Genomic DNA, 24,564 nt, shown 5'->3' with positions numbered 1-24,564 from the left:
CCCTCTCATTCCTTCTTTCCTCCTCTCCTCCACCCTCCTTTTCCCTTCTCCTTTCTCCTTTCTCCCAATGTCTTCTCCTTCCTCCCTTTCCTGCTTTCTCCTTCCTCTCTTCTCTTCTCTCTCTCTTCTCTTCTTCTCTTCTCTCTCTTCTCTTCTCTTCCCCCTCTCGTTCCTTCTTTCCTCCTCTCCTCCACTCTCCTTTCCCTTCTCCTTTCTCCCCACTCAATGTCTTCTCCCCTTCCTCCCTTTCCTGCTTTCTCCTTCCTCTTCTCTTCTCTTCTCTTCTCTTCTCTTCTCTTCTCTTCTCTTCTCTTCTCTTCTCTTCTCTTCTCTCCCCCCTCTCGTTCCTTCTTTCCTCCTCTCCTCCACCCTCCTTTTCCCTTCTCCTTTCTCCCCATTCAAGTTCTTCTCCCCTTCCTCCCTTTCCTGCTTTCTCCTTCCTCTTCTCTTCTCTCCCCTCTCTCGTTCCTTCCTTCCTTCCTCCTCCTCCTCCTCCTCCTCCTCCTCTGTGGAACCCAGGGCTGCCCGACGTGCCTGGCTGCCTGTCAAGGAGTCTGTGTGGTGGTGGTGGGTAGAGGGGCGCGCGTCCCTTTTGGGGCGTGAGGGGTTAAAATCTCGCTGCAGTGGGGAGGGGGGGGGAAGGAAAGGAACTCCGCCTCCCGTCCTCAGCACCTGGCGCTGTACAGACAGTTGCCGAGCGGCGGCGGAGTCCAGAGCGGGGCTGGCGGAGGCGAAGAAGGGGGAGAGAATGTGACAAGTGGCGGCTCTCCACTGTTGCCTTGGGAGGCCTCCCGCACCTGTCTCGTGGCCAGAGGAGAGCTGCCGTCGTCGGAGCCGCCGAGCCAGCCAGGAGCCCCCGTCCGTCCTCCTTCTTTTCGGCCCAAGCCGGAGCGGCGTGCAGAAGGAGGAGAAGAAAAAGAAGAAGAAGAAGAAAAAGAAGAAGAAAAAAAGGGGGATTGCACGAAATAGACAGCCAAGGGAGTGGGGTTGCCTTTGATCCCAACCAGAGAAAGAGAGAAGGGGAAAAAAAGACAAAGAAAGACAGAAAGGAAGGAAGGAAAGAAAGAAAGAAAGAAAAGGAAGGGAAGGGACATGACTTCTTCATTCAAGCTGGATTTTCTGCCCGAGATGATGGTCGACAGCCGCCTGCTAGTTTCCGACAGAATGTAAGTCCCGACTTTGAATCTCCCCCCCGATCTGCAACCAAGAGCTTGGACCGGCCGGGCTTTTCATCTCTCCCCCCTCTCCCATCCCCACTGGGGGGATCTTCTTTTTTGGGGGGAGGAGGGGGAGATGTTTGACCTTCTTTCTTTTCTTCTTCTTTTTTTTGGGGGGGGGGGCTCCGTCAACAAAATCCCTGCCTCCCTTCCGAAGTCTCCCCGCTTCGCTTCGCTCCTGCCGAGGCAACGAAGCGGAGGTCGGCAGCCGACGGTGGAGAGGGGTGGGGGGTCGCAGGGAACGGCTTTTTCATCCCACCCACCCCTTCCTCCTCTCCCTCGTCCCTTTGCAAATTCTTGGCCGGGTGGGATGAGGGTGCAAATGTGTGTGTGTGTGTGTGTGTGTTTGCGCGTGCATTTCACCCCCCCACCCTTCTTTTCCCCCACCCTCTCCCACAGCCCACCCGGCTTTGACTGCCTTCTCTCCCCCCCCCCCCACAAAAAAAGCCCCTGAACGTTTGATGGGTAACGTATCTCTCTATCGGGAACGCTGCTTCTAAAGATAGCTGTGGATAGATGGGGTGGAGAGAAAGAGAGAGAGAGAGAGAGAGAAGTAGGGTTTTATTCTACTTAAATGATGGGGAGAAGCGCCTGGAAGAAGAAGGAGGAGGAGGAGGAGGAGGAGGAGGAGAGGAGGAGAGGAGAAGGAGGAGGAGAAGAAGAGGAGGAGGAGAAGAAGAGGAGGAGGAGGAGGAGGAGGAGGAGGAGGAGGAGGAGGAGGAGGAGGAGGAGGAGGAGGAGGAGGAGAGAAGAAGAAGAGGAGAAGAGGAGAAGGAGAAGAGGAGGAGGAGAGGAGGAGGAGGAGGAGAAGAAGAAGAGGAGAAGAGGAGGAGGAGGAGGAGGGGGAAAGAAAAGAATTTTGCAAAAAAAAAAAAAAAAACCCACAGAAACCCATGCTTTTAAAATGCACTCCAGATGCCTCTCACAAGAGAGTATCCCTTCGGCATTGAATAAATAAACATGTATTTATTTGGTTCAGAGGGGGATGCCGTCATCAGTTCAGATTCAGGAAGGGGTGAAAAAATAAAATCATCCCCCCCCCCCCCAGCAAACAGTAAATTAGTTATGGGGATCAACTGCCTGCGAATGCCCCCAAGAAAGAAAGAAAGAGAGAGAGAGAGAGAGAGAGAGAGAGAGAGAGAGAGAGAGAGAGAGAGAGAGAGAGAGAGAGAGAGAAGAATGACCTGGTTTTTGTAGACAGTGTGGAACAGAAATGAGATCAGGCAATTTGACCCCGTTCTTGATTCTGCAGAACCTTAAGAGTGTTAATCGTTAGGAAGGTGGTTTTCCTGTGGTTGGGAAAATGAAAAGGAACGGCAAGATCTAGGGAGAAATGCTGTCTGATGGAATTTGAAGGAGACAAACAAGCCTGGGTTAATTCTTCCCTCCCCCCCCCTCTTTTGTTGTTGTTGTTGTTGTTGGTCTTGAAGTTTGATGCATTGGGGGCCAGCTCTTGTTGAGAAAACTCTTTCTGAGTCTTCTCAAAACAAGAAAAAAACCCTGCACTTTAAAACCAAAAGAGAGAGAGAGAGAGACAGAGAGAGAAAGAAGGAAAGAAAGAGAGAGGGAGGGAAGGAAGGAAGGAAGAAGGAAGGAAGGAAGGAAGGAAGGAAGGAAGGAAGGAAGGAAGGAAGGAGTGGAGGGAGGGAGGGAAGAAGGAAAGAAGGAAGGAAGAAGGAAGGAAGAAGAAAGGAAGAAGGAAGGAGATGGAAAGAAGGAAGGAATGGAGGGAGGGAAGGAGAGAGGGAGGGAGGAAGGAAGGGAAGAAGGAAGGGAGGGAGGAACGAAAAAGAGAGAGAAAAGAAAAAGAAAGAAAGAAAAAAGAAAGAAAGAAAGAAAAGAAAGCCAAACCAATAATCCTGACAGTTATTATTAGCATTATTACAAAAAAAGAGTTCTTGGGCAGATACGCTTTGAGGGGGGGGGAAATATGCTTCAAAGGAGTAACACTGAATTAAACTTTGCGCATGGTTTTCAAAATGACAGTTTGGGTATTTTGCTGCTTCTTCACATGATCTAGTCTTGGTCACATTGTTAAATTCATTCAGAGTTACAACATCTTGATTCTCTGCTGTGTGCCTTCCCCCCCCCCACCCCTCACCCCCACCCATGGCCAACGGCTTCGCAAAAGCATTAGATTCCTTGTAGTTCAAAGAGTCTCAGAGAAGAGCTATTTCTGAAATAGCCATCTGTTTTAGCAGCTGCAGATTGCCAAGTTGTTAAAAGGGGTGTTTGGGTGGGGGGGGGGAGGAGAGAGAGAGAAAATTCTTATTTAATAACAGCGATCCTTTCTTTCAAATGCATATTGTGGAAAATACACTTGTATCCTTGATTGGTCCCTTATGTTTTTCGGAGTCAGATAATCCTGCATTTAGGTTACTGAGTTTATTGGGGGTTTTTAGAACTGATATTTTACGGGGGTCCAGATTCTCTGTAAGGTTGGCTACAGTCTTGGGACAGAGATGAGGGGTTTTCATTATCTTTCATCCATGAATGGAAGATCAAAACTCTCAAACAGTGAACAGAAGGAACATCAAGGCACAAATCCTTGATTTTTATATTCTTCCACGCTTCGGCTTACACAATCTTCTTTCCAGCTCTCAAGTTAGTCGTAAAAAAAAGAAAACAAAAGATAATGGCTAATAAACCTCTTTGAACCCTGGTCTCTCTATAGTGGTTTGTGGACGGCGGGCTTCAATTTATGGAAATGCTTCCTTAATTAACCCAGGGCACTATGTTCTTCTCAAAACCCGGTTTCCCAGCCTTTGGTGGTGTTTGAAAAGATTTCTCGAGAAACCACAGTTATTTCAAAGCTGTTACTATGGTCGGTTTCACACAGTTAGCCAGATATTTAGGGTGGATTTGGCATTTTTGTTGCTGCTATTACTGTTATTCTTTTATTCATTAAACATGAAACTCAGTCAACTGAAACCTTTAAACATGTATCACAAATATCACTGACTGGTGCTGATGGTTGAGATGGGTTGCTGACAGTGTCCTAGGTGTTGTTGTTGTTGTTGTTGTTGTTGTTGTTGTTGTTGTTGTTGTTATTATTATTATTATTATTATTATTATTATTATTATTATTATTATTATTGACTTACGGTACATTCATTCTATGCTGCTGGTTGAAAATAAGCCAAAGTTATATTTTGCTGTGATAAAGCTTTCCCTCTGTTTCCCTCCTGCCCCGCAGTGAAAAAACACAAAACTCTATCTGTAGCACTTCTATCTTCTCTCTCTCTCTCTCTCTCTCTCTCTCTCTCTGTGTGTGTGTGTGTGTGTGTGTGTGTGTGTGTGTGTGTTTGCATGGTGATCTTCTTATGTGATCTCATCGTAATGGAGAAATGGAATTTACTGAACGAGCTGCAAAGATTGGTCTTAGTTTGGAACTGCCACCCAACAAGGACAATCAATGCAAATTGTTGGTATCGGCTAGGAATGAACTGGAGAAGGAACTCTGTGTGGCCCTTGAGTTTAAATTAGAACGGAAGGTGTTGTGCAGTCTGTAGAGCACTAATTGAGTTGGTAAGCATGCCAGAAGGATATGATGGCAGCTAATTCCATCCAGGAAGCCTTTGAAGTCAACCCTTAAGGATGATCGGAAATGTGTGATGCCTGATTGCCCAGGAAGAATCGTTACAATCATGTTGTCTTTTTTGATAGTCCATCGCAGATGCCCGCAATGATACCCAAGCCGCGCGCATACACCAGATATCTCTTCCTTATGGTGCCTGTTGGGTGAGCTGCTTTGAAATGTTGAGGTTTTCCTTCTATGGAAGGGCTCTATCTATTTGAATCACCAAGCGTGAGAATTCACACAAAGGGGATAGAAAAGGAGAACGGGAGCAGAATCCAAGAATTGTGCCCTAGATCCTTAAGTTTATTTTATAAGCTGGACCACAGGATTCGATCTTTTGTGACAGGTCTAAATGTGGTGGTTGGTATGTGTTTTTGAATAAAATCTAAACGATAACTAGAGATGGATGGGAAAGGCTGGAGTTGTGTTATGATCCTTTTGTACTGGTTTCCCACTGAGTTATATTTTTTTTAAAAAGGATTATTATTTTTTGTTCCTGGGTGGTAATGCCTAGGTTTTTGTGGATGGCAGATCAATTTGGATCGTCTTGAAATCCTATCGGTTGGAATTCCGTGCTATTTCTTCTCAACCCTTTGAAATTTCATTTGCAAGCCCAGATTTTGGAAGAATTAAAAAAAAAAAACACAAAGTCAGGTCGTCTCTCTTTCTTTCTTTTTTTTAAAAATTAATTGTGGATTCATTTCATGCCGGGTTAATAATATTTCAGTTGGGTGCAGTAATGCTGGCTGCCTAAGACAGTATTTATCAAAGAAGGTTGCTGTGTTCTAATATTTTGTTTTCTTGGGCTTCGGGTGCTAATTCTAAAGGTGTACGTGGTTTAGTTCTTTCTCCTCCCCCCCGCCCCCCATCCAGAAGTAGCTACTGCCACAGTCTGGGCAAAATAAGCAGGACAAGGAAGTCTAGAGGGGTTTGGTCTTGTGCAATACCAGTTGTAGAAAAGGCCAACTCTCAAACGCGGTCAAGTAGAAGTGGAATTCTCAATCACCCTGTTTCTCCCAAAATAAGACCCAACTGGAAAATAAGCCCTAGCATGATTTTTCAGGGTGCTCATAATATAAGCCCTACTCCAAAAATAAGACCCAGTTAAGATTGTCGCCCAGACGGGTGCATTTAGTACTGTATTTCCCAGAAAACAAGACCTAACCAGAAAATAAGCCTCAATGCGTCTTTTGGAGCAAAAATTAATATAAGACCCGGTCTTATTTTCGGGGAAACACGGTATATGTCCTTGATTAAAAATGCTCACTCAGTGATGGCATCTTGGCCACAGATATCAAAATCTGAACCGAGTTAGAAGCACCGTCCAATCTTATCTCTGGAGGTTATAGAGTCAAGTTCTTCTGCTTCCATCCCTGGAAGTACACCACAGATGACAATTACATCCCTCCTCCATTCTTTCCTAGGAGTAGAACAGGTCGACATAGCCTCAGAACTGCCCTTCCATTTTTTCTACTGCTGCTGCCAATCAATCTGGGCAGAGTCACCTTGATCCAAAGTGACACGACCTTTTGCTACTTGGAGGGATGGGGGGGAAACATCTGCATGTACTAATTGTATGCTTCTTTCTTGGTTAACTTTCTGGCTCAACCAAAAATAAAGTAGATAAAGCCACTACAATATTGCAAAAAAAAATATCAGGGGAGTGGAAGAAGGAACTATCTATCTATCTATCTATCTATCTATCTATCTATCTATCTATCTATCTATCATCTATCTGTCTATCTATCTATCTATCTATCTATCTATCTATCATCTATCTGTCTGTCTATCTATCTATCTATCTATCTATCTATCTATCTATCTATCTATCTATTTCCAGATGTTTCAGGTATGCAGTCCAAAGGGTTTTTTTTCCAAGATGGAGAATTGTTGTTGGAATACCTTATTCAGTGGATGCGTTGTAGGTATCAAGTTACTTCATCCAGGGACAAACATTGCCTGTCCGTTTTATTTATTGCAAAGAACCAAGAGAGACAGATTATATCTTTGTTTAATGTCCCGTTGATCTTAAAGATGACTGTGTTATCTTAAGCAAACTCGCTTAAATCAGATAAGCAGATTCTGCCTACATCTTGTGATTTATTTATTTTTTACACGAAGGCTACCTTTTACCTTGGCGAGGTCCACAAACATGCTTATTTATAGGAAAGGACGTGTTGTTTTGGTTGAAATAACTAAAAAAAAAAATAAGCACCGTCAGATACCTGCCACATCCATGGTTGGTTCTGGGTGAGATTGATTGCCGTCGGCTGTTATCGACTTTTGAGAAATGGCGAACCTCGATAACCGACTTGGGTATTTGGACAAGATTTACTATTGGAGACCAAAGGTTGCAACCTCTTTCCATCACCATTACCACTACAAACATCTCAAAACCAATCCGTCATTGACAAAGGGGATGGAGTTTTTTCTGCTTCAGCGGTTCAAAATTGCAGTTGTCGAAGTTGTATATTGCAATCAGAGAATATCATGGGGCTTTTGAGATACCCTTGCGAGAAAAAAACGAGCCCTTCGTTGAAATGAGCCTTTGAATTTCCTTGCCTTATCTTGAGATGGATCAAATTCTTTCTTTCTCTCTCTCTCTTTTTTTCATCCGTGCCCTAATCCTAATTAAACAGCAGTCGACAATGTATTTGTGGAAATGGTGCCTTTTCCTCTTCCAATATTAGCAGGACCAGAGGAGTTAATTTATCTCGGTAGGATATGATTGTCTGCAAAGTATATTTCTTGAGGGGAAAAAATCTGCTAGAAATTCCTTTGGAACAAAACCTTTGTAGGTTAACTGCAAAGCTGAAATGTTCAAGTGCATATAAAAATAGTAAACTGGCAAACAGGCATTGCAAAAAGACTTCGATAATCCCTACATATACAAACACGCACACACAAACACACACACACACACACACACACAGCCTCTCTCTAGTGCCTGCTGCTTGAAAGAAGGCACTTCCCTTGTTATCAGCTGTTGCTTGATTTCTGGTTTCTTATCCTATTTATGTTCGCATTTTGGCAGACCGTTCTACCATTGATCCAGGGAGCTGTAACTTTTCAAATTGTTACATATAAATTGTGGGTTAATCGCTCCCGTTTCCTTTATCGGCCATTGATGCAAATCATGAGAAAGAAGGGTTTTTTTAAAAAACAGAACAGAACAGAACAGAACAGAACAGAACAGAATAGAATAGAATAGAATAGAATAGATTTTTTTATTGGCCAAGTGTGATTGGACACACAAGGAAATTTTCTTGGTGCATAGGCTCTCAGTGTACATAAAAGAAAAGATACGTTCATCAAGGTACAACATTTACAACACAAATGATGGTCAATATATCAATATAAATCATAAGGATTGCCAGCAACAAAGTTACAGTCATACAGTCATAAGTGGAAAGAGATTGGTGATGGGAATGATGAGAAGATTAATAATAGTGCAGATTTAGTAAATAGTTTGACACTGTTGAGGGAATTATTTGTTTAGCAGAGTGATGGCCTTTGGGAAAAAACTGTTCTTGTGTCTAGTTGTTCTGTTGTGCAGTGCTCTATAGCGTCGTTTTGAGGGTAGGAGTTGAAACAGTTTATGTCCTGGATGTGAGGGATCTGTAAATATTTTCACGGTCCTCTTCTTGATTCGTGCAGTATACAGGTCCTCAATGGAAGGCAGGCTGGTAGCAATTATTTTTTCTGCAGTTCTAATTATCCTCTGAAGTCTGTGTCTTTCTTGTTGGGTTGCAGAACCGAAACGAACCGAATAAAGAATGGAAATTAAAAGTTTCAAAACTGATTAGGTATGTCATGATGGTAGGTAGGTAGGTAGATAGATAGATAGATGACAGGATGGATAGATGAGATAGGATAAATAGGCAGATAGATAGGAGAGATAGGATGGAGAGATAGATACAGGTAGGTAGGTAGGTAGGTAGGTAGATAGATAGATAAATAGATAGATAGATAGATAGATAGATAGATAGATAGATAGATAGATAGATAGACAGATAAGATTGATTGATTGATTGATTGATCGATCGATAGATGGATAGATAAGATAGATGGAAGAGACAGATGACAGCAAAACTTTCGTCCTTTTTCTATTCTTATAATTGTTATATAATAACAAGGTCCACAGTGTTGATTTTACTTGGAATAATTACTACATTCACAAGAGGTTATTATTAATAATCATTAGTATTATTGATAATGGTGCTGCCACTGTAATTATGCCTGTGAATCTCAGCATAATAAATAATTAAATGAAATGAGCCACTGACTTATAAACAAATGAGAAGAAGGGAGAAAACATATGAGATTAGAGGAAATTGGAGGGTCTTTTATTTTTGCAAAAAAACCAACAACACTACATGTAATATTTTTATAGTGATGGAATTGCGTTGTTTTTACAACATAACCATTTCCACCTATTAAATGCACGCCATCTTGCTATCGTCTAGCTTTTTCGCTTGTTTCCCTTTCTCCAAATTAAACCTTAAGGACTCGCAGTGTTTATTTACTTTGATTTTTCAAAAAAAAATGTTTTAAATGTTCTTCTAAATATTTTCAAGTGGGATGCAGCATTTTATCTAATAGCCAGGTATTTTATGGTTGATTTTTATGGAGGCAATCAAGCATCGTAATTAATCCTCAATGTGCTTTAAATAGATAAATAAATAAATAAAAGTGCCGGGAACGACAGAATGGAGAATAGAATGCAAGTAGCTTTTTAAGAATGCATGCAGCGTGAGGAATGTATGGTATAGCTCCGAAAACTGATCCTCTAGATATTAGGACAGGAAATGGATGCATCATCAAATAGGTATATATCATGCCAAAAATCTGTGATTCTGTTCTGAATTTGTACGCTTCTCTTTCGGTTTTGATCTGATCTGATTATTCCTTTTTCTGGTGTTTCTGTGTCATAGATTTGCGGTTGGGGTGGTGCAAACATTGTAATGAGAATGGAATGGAAGGGGAGTAGAGTGGAGTGGAGAGGAGAGGAGAACAGGAAAATAGGAGAGGAGGGTAAGATAGGGTAAGGTAGAGTAGAGTAGAACAGAACAGAACAGAACAGAACAGAACAGAATATATAGAGAGTAGAATAGAGTAGAATATAGAATAGAGTAGAGTAGAGTAGAGTAGAGAATAGAATAGAATAGAATAGAATAGAATAGAATAGAATAGAATAGAATAGAATAGAATAGAATATAGAGTAGAGAAGAGAAGAGTAGAGAATAGAATAGAATAGAGTAGAGTAGAGTAGAACAGAACAGAACAGAACAGAACAGAACAGAACAGAACAGAACAGAACAGAACAGAACAGAATAGAATATATAGAGAGTAGAATAGAGTAGAATATAGAGTAGAGAATAGAATAGAATAGAATAGAATAGAATAACATTCTTTAGTGATCAACCATAATTGGACGCACAAGGAATTTGTCTCTGGTGCATAAATCCTCAGTGTACATACAAGCAACAAAGTGATAAATCATAAATCATAACATACACTTTCAAATCCTAGGATACAACCAACAAAGTGACAGTCATAAGATAATAGGTAATGTAGATAGCTAGATAATGAGAAGGATAATCGTAATACAGCCCTACTACATGGGTAAATAATACCCTTAGGCATAAGACAGTGCTGTGGGAAGTTATTGTTCAGCAGAGGGATGGCACAAGTGGGGGAAAAAAACACCTGTCTTTGTTGTCTAGTTGTTTTGGCATGCAGCGTTCCCTATAGTGGCATCCAGAAGGGAGAAGTTGAAACCGTTTAGGTCCAGGATGCGAGAGGTCTGTAAGATATTTTCTCAGCCCTCTTTCTGTGCGGTATATAGGTCCTCAATGGAAGGCAGGTTGGTGGCCATTGTTTTTTCCGCAGTTCTAATTATCCTCTGAAGTCTGTGTCTGTCTTGTTGGGTTGCAGAACCAAACCAGACAGTTATAGAGGAGCAGATGACAGACTCAATAATTCCTCTGTAGAACTGGATCAGTCGCACACCCTTGTTGACATCGTACAATTGCCTGAAATGCTTGAGGTGAGGCTAAAGGAATCTGTTTGGAAAATAAAAAACTAATTAGAACCACAACGCTGGCCCAACGCTGAAGCAATTGCGGGGTGATTATTCTCATTTTGGAACGGTGTCTTTAATTGCTTCAGCCACCATTCCCAAGATCAATGCCGGGTAGAGAGAAAAACGCTGTATTTTTATGTAAGATAGTTGAAGCTTTTGCGCAAGAAAGAGCCTGGCGAATGGAGGTAGCCGGTTGGATTTGCAACGGTTTTACACCCCCCTCCCCAAATCCTTGCTATTTCCAGGCTGAGCCGAAAAAGACCCCATTTGAAATCCTGTAGAGGCAGCCCTCGACTTCCAAGAACTCGTTTACTGACCGTTCGAAGTGACAACAGTACTGAAAATAGTGACATGACTTACAAATGTTGTGGCATCAGGTGATAAAAGTTTGGATGCTTGGCAACTGACTCATGTTTATGACGGGTGCAAGTGTCCCGGGGTCACGCGATCCCCTTTTGCAACCTTCTGAGAAGCAAAGTCAGTGGGGGGGGGAACCAGATTCACTTAACGACCGTGCTACTAATTTAACGACGGCAGCGATTCACTTAACCGCTGTGGCAAGAAAGGTTGTAAAACGGGGCAAAATTCACTAAACAAATGTCTCGCTTAACAACAGAAAGTTTGGGCTCAATTGTGGTCATAAGTTGAGGACTACCCGTCTATTTTTAAACTAATCTGTTGCAATAACACCTAGAATACAAAAAAAACTTATTATTATTTTTTATTGGCACGAGTGGTTCCATAAATCTATCCCGTCTCATTTTCTCATAACTCTGATTTTAAAAAAAAAACTTCGTAAACTCAACGCATGTTAAAACACTCGGTCTTAAAATGGATTTTCTCACATCGGGGATATTTCGAGAGCTGAGAATTATGTCAGAACATTTGCGATGTGTGAAATATGGTGGGCACCTAACTTTCTGCTTGGAATTTTTTTTTTTTTTTGGTCAAAGCGTTAACACCCCGGATTAAAATTGCATTCCACCAATCTGCATCAAAAGTTGCGATGACTCCGCAGGACTGTATTTCTCAAAAAGCTCAGATGGAGAACCGTAAACTTGATGGGCCATGCATACCAAGCCAACATTTAAGTCATAACGAGCCTTTAATGTACAGGGAGTCCTCGGCTAACGACCCTAGTTTCTGTTGCTTAGGGAAACATTTGTTAAGTGAGTTTTGCTCCATTTTACAACCTTTAATCATTGCAGTTGTTAAGTGAGGGTTTGCCCCTTGACTTCACTTGTCAGGAGGTCGCCAAAGGAGGTCACATGACCTCTGGACGCTGCCACCGTAATAAATGCAAGTCAGTGGCCAAGCAGTTTTGATCAGCTGACCATGGGGTTGCTTCAGAGGGGGTCTTCAGCCGGTTCGTACCGGTTTGGGCGAACTGGTAGCAGAGATCGCGGGTGTGCCCGGCCACCCGCCCTGGTGCTATGCTGTCCTATTTAACTATCTTTTTGAGGCCTGGTGCATGCGCGGAAGGCGTGTGCGTGAACAAAGCACATGTGTAGAAGACTGGGCGCATGTACGCAAGGTGCACACACATGTGAAGCGAACGTGGGTGCGCGCGCGGCGAACCAGTGGTAGAAATAAGTGAAACCCACCGCTGAGATGCTGCAACAGTCGTTAAGTGTGAAAAACTTGGTGTAGGGTTTCCTGCCTGGGCAGGGGGTTGGACTAGAAGACCTCCAAGGTCCCTTCCAACTCTGTTATTATTATTATTATTATTAAACAATCCTAAGTCACTTTTTTTTGCAACTTTAAACGGCCACTAAACGAGCCGTTGTAAGTCGAGGACGATTCGTATTCCTCAAAAAAACCTCAGACGGACAAGCCTAAACTTGATGGGTCACGCCAAGCCAACCTTTAAGAAACAAGGAGATTTTGAGATAATCTTTCGCCCCCTGATATTTTATTTACAGTGAATGAGGTTGGGAGTTGTTTCGGATATAAACCTCCCTGTTTGAATTTCAAGATAACTTATGGTCCTTTCCACACACACACACCCCTCAAATCTCCTAAAGCCCAATGTGTTATTCCATCTGGAAGATTCAAATTGACAGTTGATTTCATTGCAAAAACATGTTTCTCTCTTTCCTTGCCAGCATTTCTCTTTTGTTCACAGCTTGATGCCCTTCAGATAATAACATTAAAATGATAACAGAAGTAATGTGATTGCTTGGTATTTAAAACGCCATTAAAAAGCAGAATGTGCTTTATGGTTTCCCCCACTGCCCTCCCCTTAATCATGCTATATTCTAATGTAAGGAGGAGGAATTTATAAACCTCCTGATGAGGTTGCTGAACTACACTTCCCAGCAGCTAAGACATTTCTGATGGATGTCTATGGAGATTCTCAGTCATCCTGGGCAGGGGTCTCCAACCTTGGTCCCTTTGAGGCTTGTGGACTTCAGCAGCCCACAAGCCTTAAAGCAGTGGTTCTCAACCTTTACAGTGCTGCGACCCCTTTAATACAATTCCCTACAATGTGGCGACCCCAACCGTAAAATTATTTTCGTTTTGAATTTATCGCGCCGGAAGCCGTATTGGCTAGCGATCTGAACTGCTTGCGATTGCCTTGAGGTCGGAGGCATTAAAGCGGAGACTCCTCCCCTATTAAGTTTATCGCGCCTGAAGCCAGATTAGGCTAGCGATTGGGAGTGATTGCAGCTGGCTTGAGAGGGAGACAGCAGAGGAAAGATTTCTCTCTTGTTTAATTCATCGCGCCTGAAGTCGAAGTCGGCTAGCGATTTGAAGAGCCTGCAGCTGGCTTGTGGAGTCAACCATTGGATCGCGATTCTTCGACTTGCAAGTATACTTCCCATATTTCCGATGGTCTTAGGCGACCCCTGGCAAATCGTCATTCGACCCCCAACGGGGTTGCGACCCACAGGTTGAGAACCGCTGCCTTAAATGGACCAAGGTTGGAGACCCCTGATCCAGGTCATGGTTGGCCCAAAGGTGTTTTTTTCCCCAAGAAGCAACTGAACTTTCTGGTTTTTCTTTGAAGACGTTTTCGCTTCTCTTCCAAGAAGCTTCTTCAGCTTTTGACCGGATGGTGAAGAATGGAAGGATTTTTACTCCTTACAGACAGCTGGTCATTTGCATCCTTTTTAGAGAGTCCTTGAGGCCACCTGGAGATTTATTTCTGTCACCTGAATAGTGCACAATGGGTGTGGAGCAAAGGTGGGTTTTAGCAGGTTCTGGCCAGTTCTGGAGAACCGGTAGCGGAAATTTTGAGTAGTCCGGAGAACCGGTAGTAAAAATTCTGACTGGCCCCGCCCCCATCTATTCTCTGCCTCCCGAGTCCAAGCTGATCAGGAGGGAATGGGGATTTTGCAGTAACCTTCCCCTGCCACGCCCACCAAGCCACGCCCACAGAACCGGTAGTAAAAAAAAATTTAAACTCACCACTGGTGTGGAGTGGCCTCAATGACTATAAAATAATGCAAATGACCAGCTGTCTGCAAGGAGTATAAACCCTTCCCTCCTTCACTATCCTGTCAGAGCTGAAGAAGCTTCTTGGATGAGAAGCAAAACATGGTGGGCGGTAGGGGTTTTGTCCGATACTGAAGCACTTTCCTTTTTTTTAATTTAATTGACTTTTAAAAAAAAAATTCATAGCATTATTTAAAAACATTTTCATTAGGTTTTCATAATGTATGCTTCTATGTATGCAAAGTATAACTACAAAGATAGATTTAACTACAGTTTGGCAGAATAAATCAGTAAGTTGTTTTATAAAGATTTATTCTGCCAAACTTAGTGAAAGTCCGACATAAAGTATTTGGTAAGTAGTTATTATTATATGCTTTAACTTGCTGTAACTCTGCTTTATAAATATTATAAAGTAAAGTTACTTCCCTACTTTATAAATCACCGTTACTGTGGAACCGGTGGGCGGTTAGAAAATTTTACTACTAACAGAGATACAAAAGTGGGCGGTAGGTATAAAAAGGTTGACTCCCCCTGGACTAGATAATGGGACACCTTGAAGGCAATTTAAAGCTATGCAGAAGCTGAAACATTTTGTTTCGCTCAATTTTTTTCGTTGTTCGCTCCAGGCAGTTTGCCAATATTCCTATATACAATCACATTTCTCCTGTTGAGGTGGGTTGTTGTTGGTTTTTTTGAGCTTTCTTTCCCCCCCCCCCCAAAGTCTCAGGGACTGACCAATAAGCAAGGCATTCAGCAGTCTATCCATTGTGTAGGAATTGTGGAAAAGCTGCCTGGAGACACACAATAGGATTGGATTACACGTAATCAGAAATAAAACCAAATAGATGTACACCTGAGATTTTTAACAAGCTATTTTTAACAAGCTATCAGGAAGGGACAGGTGATGGAGAGGGGGAAAAAAATCTTCAGCGGTTGCTATGGATAAGGGTTTTATTCCCCCCCCCCCAATTTCTAGCCTTTGCACTGTCAGAACTGAACCGGTACGTCTCTTTTAGACCTAATCTCTTTTGAGATGAGTTGCTATAGGGATTAATAAAGGATTGGCATCTTCTATGAGTTTCATAACTGTGCCGTCTAGGAACTTTGAACTCCCATCCCTAAGACTGAATTTTTTTCTTGAGATAACCGATAAGGAAATTTGTGGGTTGCCAAGCATCGCCTTAAGCAGTAGGAACCTACCCATGTTCTCAAGAGCTATCGTTTCACAGAACATAGAATAATAGAGTTGGAAGGGAACTTGGAGATCTTCTAGCCCAACCCCCCTGCTTGAGAAGTAGACCTTGTACCATTAAAGATAAACGATTGTCCAGTCTATTTTGGAAAACTCCAGTCATGGAGCGTCCACCACTTCTGAAGACAAGTTATTCCATTGCTTGGTTGCTGTCGCGGTTAGGAAATTTCTCCTTAGTTCTGGGTTGCTTCTCTCCTTGGTTAGTTTCCATCCATTGTTTCTTGTCTTGCCTTTTGGGGCTTTGGAAAATAGTTTGACCCAGTGATGAAATCCAATTTTTTTTTTACTACCGGTTCTGTGGGCGTGGCTGGTGGGCGTGGCAGGGGAAGGATACTGCAAAATCCCCATTCCCTCCCCACTCCAGGGGGAAGGATATTATTGCAAAATCTTCATTCCCACCCCACTCCAGGGAAAGGATTCTGCAAAATCCCCATTCCCTCCCCATTCCAAGGGGAAGGATATTGCAAAATCTCCATTCCCATTCTGGGGCCAGCCAGAGGTGGCATTTGCCGGTTCTCCGAACTACTCAAAATTTCCGTTACCGGTTCTCCAGAACTTGTCAGAACCTGCTGGATTTCACCCCTGGTTTGACCCCCTCGTCTTTGTAGGAACCCCTCAAATATTGGAACATTGCTAGCATGTCACCCCTACTCCTTTTCATTAGACTAGACAAACTCACATCCTGTAACCATTCTTCATATGTTTTAACCCTCTAATCATTTTGGTTGCTCTTCTCTGCATTCTTTCCAGAGTCTCAACATCTTTTTTTATATTGTGGTGATCAGAACTTGATGCAGTATTCTAAGTGCGGTCTTACCAAGGCTTGTAAAGCGATACTAGAACTTCACGTGATCTTGGTTCTATCCCTCTGTTAATGCAGCCTAAGACCGTGTTGGCTTCTTTGGCTGCCGCTGCACACGGCTGGCTCATTTTTAAGTCATTGTCAATTAGGATTCCCAAGATCCCTCTCAGAGATGCTGGCAGTAAGCCAAGTTTTAATCTAAAGCAGGAGTGTCAAATTTGATTTCATTGAGGGCCACATCGGGATTGTGTTTGGGCTTTGGGGGGGGCGTGGCCAGGGAGACATGGCCAGCTTGATGTCACTTGTGTTAGGGGTGCCTGTGGTGGCCCGAGCGCTCTACCAGCGAAAATGGACTCCCAAGCTCCGTTTTCGGCTGGGACAGCTCCTGCAACCCTCTGCCAGCGAAAACGGAGTTTGAGAGGGCCACGGAATTCCGTTTTCACTGCCAAAGGGCCGGTCCTTCACTGTTTCCAGGCCGGCCCCGTGGGCCAGTTCTAAGCACCCTGTGGGCCGGATGCAGCCCACGGGCCTTGAGTTTGACACCCCTGGTCTAAAGCAAGTATTTTCGAAGATAGCTGGAGGACTTGCTTCATTCTTAGTTCACGGATTCCAAAAGTACATCACGTGGACTGAGGAACGTTTCTTAGCACTTCGTAAGATGCAGATCCTTGGGTAGCAGTGAGAGATAGCTTTTAGTGGAGAGTCAATGGAGCATCATCCACTGCATAATTCATAGCAGTTGTTCACCGTGACTGATTTCCCTTCCACTACCACTGATTTACTTCTCTGAGGAGAACGATATAGTTCCTTGACCAACCAGCAGTGTGAAAGCCAGCCCAATATAGATTAGTCCTAGGAATTTCCATTGCTAAGCAAGACAGTTGTTAAAATAAACTGCGCCCGGTTTTACTATGGAATAGAATACTTTATCTGGCTGAGTATGATTACACACATAAGGAGTTTGTCTCTGGTGAAGAAGCTCTCCCTGTATATGCAAAATGACAGAACACCATGTTTCCCCCAAAATAAGACCCTTTCTTATATTTATTTGAACCCTGAAATAAGCGCTTGGCCTTATTGCCATGCGCTCAAAAGCCCGATTGGGCTTATTATCAGGGGACGTCTTATTTTGGGAGAATCTATCTATCTATCCATCCATCTATCTATCTATCTATCTATCTATCTATCTATCTATCTATCTATCTATCTATTTATCTATCAATACATCCAGTATCTATCTATCTATCTATCTATCTATCTATCTATCTATCTATCTATCTATCTATCCATCCATCCATCCATCTAGTATCTATCTATCTATCTATCTATCTATCCATCCATCCATCCATCCATCCATCCATCCATCCATCCATCCATCCATCCATCCACCCATTATTTATCTATCTATCCAGTGATGGGATTCAAGTAATTTAACAACCAGTTCTCTGCCCTAATGATTTCTTCCAACAACCAGTTTGCCAAACTGCTCAGAAAGTTAACAACCGGTTCCCCCGAAGTGGTGCGAACTGGCTGAATCCCACCACTGTATCTATGCATCCATCCATCTAGTATCTATCTATCTATCTATCTATCTATCTATCTATCTATCTATCTATCTATCTATCTATCTATCCATACATCCAGTATCTATCTATCTATCTATCTATCTATCTATCTATCTATCTATCTATCCATACATCCATTATCTATCTATCTATCTATCTATCTATCTATCTATCTATCTATCTATCTACCTATCTATCCATCCATCCATCCATCTAGTATCTATCTATCTATCTATCTATCTATCTATCTATCTATCTATCTATCTATCTATCTATCTATCTATCTATCTATCGTGTTTCCCCGAAAATAAGACCCTGTCTTATATTTTTTTGAACCCCGGAATAAGCGCTTGGCCTTATTGCCATGCGCTCAACAGCCTGATTGGGCTTATTATCAGGGGACGTCTTATTTTGGGGAAAACAGGGAAATGATGTTTGGTATTGTTTTTTGTCTTAAAATTGTGCAAGTTTGGCTCCGATGTATCATACAAATGCAGAAGACGGATTATTTTGCTTATCAAGTTAGGTGCATTATTTGAACCTAACTCTAAAGTTGGTTTGCTTTTGGAAGGCTCCAGACCCCGCAGAGGACATCCAGTCATTGATCAACTTCGAATTGGTCTTCTTGAGCACTTTCCCCTTAGAAGGTTAAGACTGAACTTATTCAGAGTCTAGATTGTCAGGATGACTATTTTGCCACGATAGCAATAGCTCTTAGATTTACCCATATTTCCCTGAAAATAAAACCGCGTCATATTAATTTTTGCTCCAAAGGACACATTAGGGCTTATTTTCCAGTTAGGTCTAATTTTCAGGGAAATTTTGTACTAAAATGTGTGTCTAGCTGATGATCTTAATTGGGGCTTATTTTTGGGGGGGCAGGGCTTATATTATTAGCATCCTGAAAAATCACGCTAGGGCTTATTTTATGGTTGGGTCTTATTTTCAGGGAAACAGGGTATATACTGCTTCCCAGTGCTTTACAGCCTTCTCCAAGGGGTATACAGAGTCAGCCTATTGCCCCCAACAATCTGGATCCTCATTTTACTGACTTCAGAAGGATGGAAGGCTGAATCAACCTTGAGCTTGGTGAGAATTGAACTGCTGGCAGTCGGCAGAGTTAGCCTGCAATACTGCATTCTCACCACTCTGCCACCAGGGCTCTTATCCTTTCGCCACACTGCAATTGTTAAGTGAATCATATGGTCATTAAGTAAACATGGCTTTCTCCATTAACTTTGCCTGTTGGAAGCCAGCTGGTAAGGTCGCAAGTGGTAATCATATCATCCTAGAATAATGCAAATGTCATAAATGCACACCAGTGGCCAAGCACCTGAATTTTGATCACATGACTGTGGGGATGGTGCATTGGTCATAAGGGTGAGGAGTGCCTGTAAAGTCACTTTTTTTCAATGCTGTTGTTAACTTTAAATGGTCCCAAAACTGAATGGTTGTGAGTTAAGGTCTAGCGCTATAGATAGTCCTCGACTTACGACCATAAGTGGGCCCAAAATTTGTGTTGCTATGTGAAACATTAGTGAAGTGAAGTTTTGCCCCATTTTATGACTTTTCCTGTCACGGTTTTTAAGCGAATCGCTGCAGTTGCTAAGTTAGTGATGCGGTTGTTAAGTGAATCTGGGATCTCCATTGAATTGGCTTGTCAGAAGGTCGCAAGAAGGGGATCACGTGACACACACACCCCCGGGACACCGCCACCGTCGTATTTATTTATTTATTTATTTATTTATTTAATTTATTTATTTATCATATTTATATACCGCCCTATCTCCCAAGGGACTCAGGGCGGTTTACAGCCAAATAAAAAAATACATAAATACAAGTTAAAACCCCAATTAAAAAACTTATTAAATACGGCCGAATATTAAAACCCCAATAGAATAGTAAAAACCCCATTAAAACCAAATTTAAAATTCTAGCCCAGTCCTGCGCAGATAAATAGATGTGTCTTAAGCTCGCGGCGAAAGGTTCGAAGGTCAGGAAGTTGGCGAAGTCCTGGGGGAAGTTCGTTCCAGAGGGTGGGAGCCCCCACAGAGAAGGCCCTTCCCCTGGGCGTCGCCAGCCGGCACTGCCTGGCTGATGGCACCCTGAGGAGTCCCTCCCTGTGAGAGCGTACGGGTCGGTGGGAGGCAATCAGTGGCAGTAGACGGTCCTGTAAGTATCCCGGCCCAATGCCATGGAGCACTCATATGAGTCGTAAATATGAGTCCGTTGCCGAGCCTCCGAATTTCAGTCACGTGACCACGAGGATGCTACTATGGTTGTTGGTGTGGGAAAAAAAAAACGGTCAAAAGTCACTTTGGCCAGCGCCGTCGTCACGTCAAACGTGTCATAAGCTGAGAACGGCCTGTACTTTCTTCCCACTCTTATTCGATTTTTTTCCCCCCCGTTTCGATGCGCCACTTCTCTCGCCGTCTGTAGCCCTCACGGATAGCAACGCTGAGACATCGCAGCCTGGTTCCAGACAAGTGCACTTCATTTGTCCGGAATGGACTCAATGTAATTGAGAGTTATTAATTTGAAGCAAAGGTTGAGTGATATTTGGAAATCCGCAAAAAAACACAACCCACTAGTTTTCCTCATGTTTTTCCTAAACAGCTATACCGGAGACTATATCCGGAGACTGCAATTAGTTCAGAATGCGGCTGCGCGGGTTATAGAGGGAGCCCCTCGTGGCTCCCGTATGACACCTATCCTGCGCAGACTGCACTGGCTACCTGTGGCCTTCCGGGTGCGCTTCAAGGTTTTGGTAACCACCTTTAAAGCGCTCCATGGCATAGGGCCGGGTTACTTACGGGACTGCCTACTGCTACCGAATACCTCTCACCGACCCGTGCGCTCTCACAGAGAGGGACTCCTCAGGGTGCCGTCAGCTAGGCAGTGTCGTCTGGCGACGCCCAGGGGAAAGGCCTTCTCTGTGGGGGCTCCCACCCTCTGGAACGAACTCCCCCCAGGACTCCGTCAACTTCCGGACCTCCGAACCTTCCGTCGCGAGCTTAAAACACATTTATTCATCTGCGCAGGACTGGACTAGATTTTAAATTTATAGGGGTTTTAATTGGTTTTAATATTTATACTATTTTTTAATAGTTTGGCTTTTAGAATAAGTTTTTTTTAATGGTTATCTTAATTTGTACATATATGTTTTTACTTGCCTGTGAACCGCCCTGAGTCCCTCGGGAGATAGGGCGGTATACAAATACGAATAAATAAATAAATAAATAAATAATACCGGAAGCTGTGTCTGGTTGCTTGCCTTCGGATTTTTATGAGCGAAGTCTGTTGCTTGATGACAGTCAGTCACCAAGCTTTTTTCACACCCCGAATAGATTTCAGGAACGAGCCGGAGGTATTTTGGGAATCTCAGCTGGAGCCTCTGAGAAGTCACATTCTGTTCTAGAATTTTCTCTGGGAAGTGTTTTGGGAGACAGAAGAGGCAGTTTCGTTGCGCAGGCAGAAAAAAATAATAATCATAAAATTGGGAAACGGGGTTCTGCCAAGGCAGCAGAGACCCGGTCCTGCCAGGAGTGATTATCTCTTCAAAACCAGCAAGTTGCTTTCTGACCATTATTGCCCAAATATCTTGCAATGCCATATCGACATTGCAAAATTGAGGGCATACGGCCGGGAGTGGGGTGGAAGCATGCATTTGTATCTCGGCAGGTAGAGCTTGCAGGTAATTCCAATCCTCTTTAGAAATTCAATAGGTGCTTGCAAACTGAGATTGGGGAAACCAGCTACTGCTCGTAGTGAAAAGGATACACCTGGGAGGCTGGTAAATTACAAGTAGTCCTCAACTTACCAACCATTTGAGCCGGGTGGCGTGGTCGTTAGAATGCAGTATTGCAAGCTAACTCTGCCGACTGCCAGCAGTTTGATCCTGACCGGCTCAAGGTTGACTCAGCCTTTCATCCTTCCGAGGTCGGTCAAATGAGGACCTGGGTTGTTGGAGGCAACAGGCTGACTCTGTAAACCACGTAGAGAGAGCTGTAGAAGCACTGTGAAGCGGTATATAAGTCTAAGTGCTACTGCAGGCAAACTCTGCCCACTGCCAGGAGTTCGATTCTGACCGGTTCAAGGTCGACTCAGCCTTCCATCCTTCCGAGGTCGGTAAAATGAAGACCCAGATTGTTGGGGGTGGTAGGCTGACATTTGTAAACCGCTTAGAGAGAGCTGTCAAGGACTATGAAGCGGTATATAAACCTATATAGACCTATATATATGCTATATACAAATGCTATTGCTATTTGTTTAGAAACCATTCAGAGTTGCAAAGGGACTGAAAAAAGGGACTTAAAACCAGTCCTCGCACTTATGGCCGTCATAGCATTCCCCACAGTATGTGATGAAAACTTAGGCACCCGGCAACTGGCATGTACTTAAGACAGTTGTGGGATCTTGCAGTTCCGTGATCACCATTTGCGACCTACCCAGCCAGCTTCCACTGGAAAACTCCATCCGGATTCGTTTAACGACCACATGACTCATTTAACAACTGCGGTGATTCTCTTAACAACCACGACAAAAAACAACAAAACCAAACACCATTGTAAAATCAGGTGTGATTCCCTTTTTTTTTTAATTTGCATTTATATCCCGCCCTTCTCCGAAGACTCAGGGCGGCTTACACTGTGTTAAGCAATAGTCTTCATCCTATTTGTATATTTATATACAAAGTCAACTTATTGCCCCCAACAATCTGGGTCCTCATTTTACCTACCTTATAAAGGATGGAAGGCTGAGTCAACCTTGGGCCTGGTGGGACTAGAACCTGCAGTAATTGCAAGCAGCTGCTGTTAATAACAGACTGTCTTAGCAGTCTGAGCCACAGAAGCCCCTTAACAACCTCCTTGCTTAGCAACAGATGTTCTGGTGGTCCCAATTGCGGGTCATAAGTCGAAGACTTGCCTGCATGCAATTGGTTCATTTTGCACGTGAAATACAGCTAGCCGATTTACTCCAGGCAGGAAATGAGCCTGATTTTAAGCGGAGGCTGTGTATGACATCATCCCTTATCCAAATTCGAAAACAGGCGGATCATGCCAAATGAGCAGAAGCTGAGATTGGTCACTTCTGTCGCCTAGCAGGAACTGGATTTAGTGACTCTCTTCTTGGCAGAAAAGAAACTCTACTTTTTTTTTAAAAAAAACAAAACAAAAGCTGCCTTGAAAAAGGTGAACGAAGGCGCAAAAGATTGAAGCTGGATAATCGTTGGAAGTCCAAGCGCAGTCCAAATGTCGGAGCCAAATAGTTTTCAGATGCATTCTAGATGACACTTGCATCCAACACCATTTCTTCCCCCCCCACCCCTCACCCCGCCTTAGAGTGGGTGGCTATTTAAAATAGAGACAATCCCCATGTGATTCTCTTCCTACACCAATTATTTGCAACCACAAAGGCGGCTTTGTTCCACATCCTGATTTCTAAGGGGTGATTCATAGGGGAGCCTCTGTATTGATGAAGCTGCTGAGTAATGGCAACAGCCAACAGTTCTGGCAGGGATCCCAGCTATCCAAAGGGAGAAGGCATTCACCGAAACTCTTGGTCCGTGAATCTGTTCTAGGGCTGAAGTCAGGGCTTAATATAGTAAGATGACTTGATAAGGTCCTTGGCTGATGCTGACATTTCCCTAAATTGCAGCATAACAAGAGTTGGAAAGGACCTTGGGGGTCTTCTAGTCTAACTCTCTGCTCAAGCAGGAGACCCTGTACCATTTCAGACAATCTCTTCTTAAAAACTTCCAGTGTTGGAGCATTCACAACTCCTGGAGGCAAGTTGTTCCATTGATTAATTGTTCTAACTGTCAGGAATTTTCTCCTTAGTTCTAGGTTGCTTCTCTCCTTGATTAGTTTCCATCTGTTGCTTCTTGTCCTGCTTTCAGGTACTTAGGGGAATAGTTTGACACCCCCCCCACTTCATTGTGGCAACCCCTCGAATATTGGAACACTGCTATCATGTCACCCCCTAGTCCTTCTTTTCTTTTAAATTACGAACAGTGTTTTGCCCGCTCTCACCGCAGCCGGGGTCTGCTTATCTGCTTCCGAACGCTGAAGAATGTCCTCCCGGCCCCAGCCCTGGCTCCATGCCCAGACAGGCTGAGGAGGGGGCATCTCCCGGCCCCAGCCCTGGCTCCATGCCCAGACAGGCTGAAGAAGAGCAAGTATCTCCAGCCCCCAGCTCTGGCTCCATGCCCAGGCAAATGGAGCAACTAGACCCCTCCCCCTCCTCCACAGCATGTGAGCCTGAGGAAGGTCAATTACCAACAGCTGCCGATTGGAGTGACCCTCACATCAGAAGACTTGATAGGCGGAGGCAACAGAAGGAAGGGAGGGGCAGGCCTGGATAAGTGCTGAGTCATGGAGCCACACCCCATGGCCTATATAAAGGATCTGCTTTCTGGCATTCTCTGAGTCAGGCAAAGTCTAAACATATCTTGCTGAAGTCACTTTCTGGTCTCCTGCCTGCCCTGAGGACTTTGCTAGGACTTTGGCAGAGCTGCAGAGGCACACCTGATTCGGATTTCCCTGACCCGGCCGTCAGCGGAGGAGTGGGACAAGACAAACAGAACAGAACAGAACAGAACAGAACAGAACAGAACAGAATAGAA

At 43.5% G+C, this 24,564-nt stretch overlaps 1 protein-coding gene across 19 annotated transcripts in view; it reads left to right on the top strand.

Moving 5' to 3' along the window:
• Positions 1–24,564, top strand: part of CELF2 (CUGBP Elav-like family member 2) — an 823,343-nt gene that overhangs the window by 354,768 nt on the left and 444,011 nt on the right. For 2 of the 19 annotated variants that reach the window (XM_058190381.1, XM_058190378.1), the window contains exon 1: positions 675–1,166. The exons of 14 other annotated variants lie outside the window; for them this stretch is intronic. In XM_058190381.1, the coding sequence (XP_058046364.1) occupies positions 1,093–1,166 (74 nt within the window). In that variant the 5' untranslated portion in view covers positions 675–1,092. Of the gene's footprint in view, positions 1–673; positions 1,167–24,564 lie in introns of those variants that run through there. 3 more of the 19 variants (XM_058190366.1, XM_058190385.1, XM_058190384.1) reach the window with 3 other exon arrangements.

This window comes from Ahaetulla prasina, chromosome 7 (assembly GCF_028640845.1).
Source record: "Ahaetulla prasina isolate Xishuangbanna chromosome 7, ASM2864084v1, whole genome shotgun sequence".
In the NCBI taxonomy this organism is placed as follows: Eukaryota; Metazoa; Chordata; class Lepidosauria; order Squamata; family Colubridae; genus Ahaetulla; species Ahaetulla prasina.
Note: the sequence above shows the minus strand (reverse complement) of the source record. Positions and strands in the feature narration are given on the sequence as shown.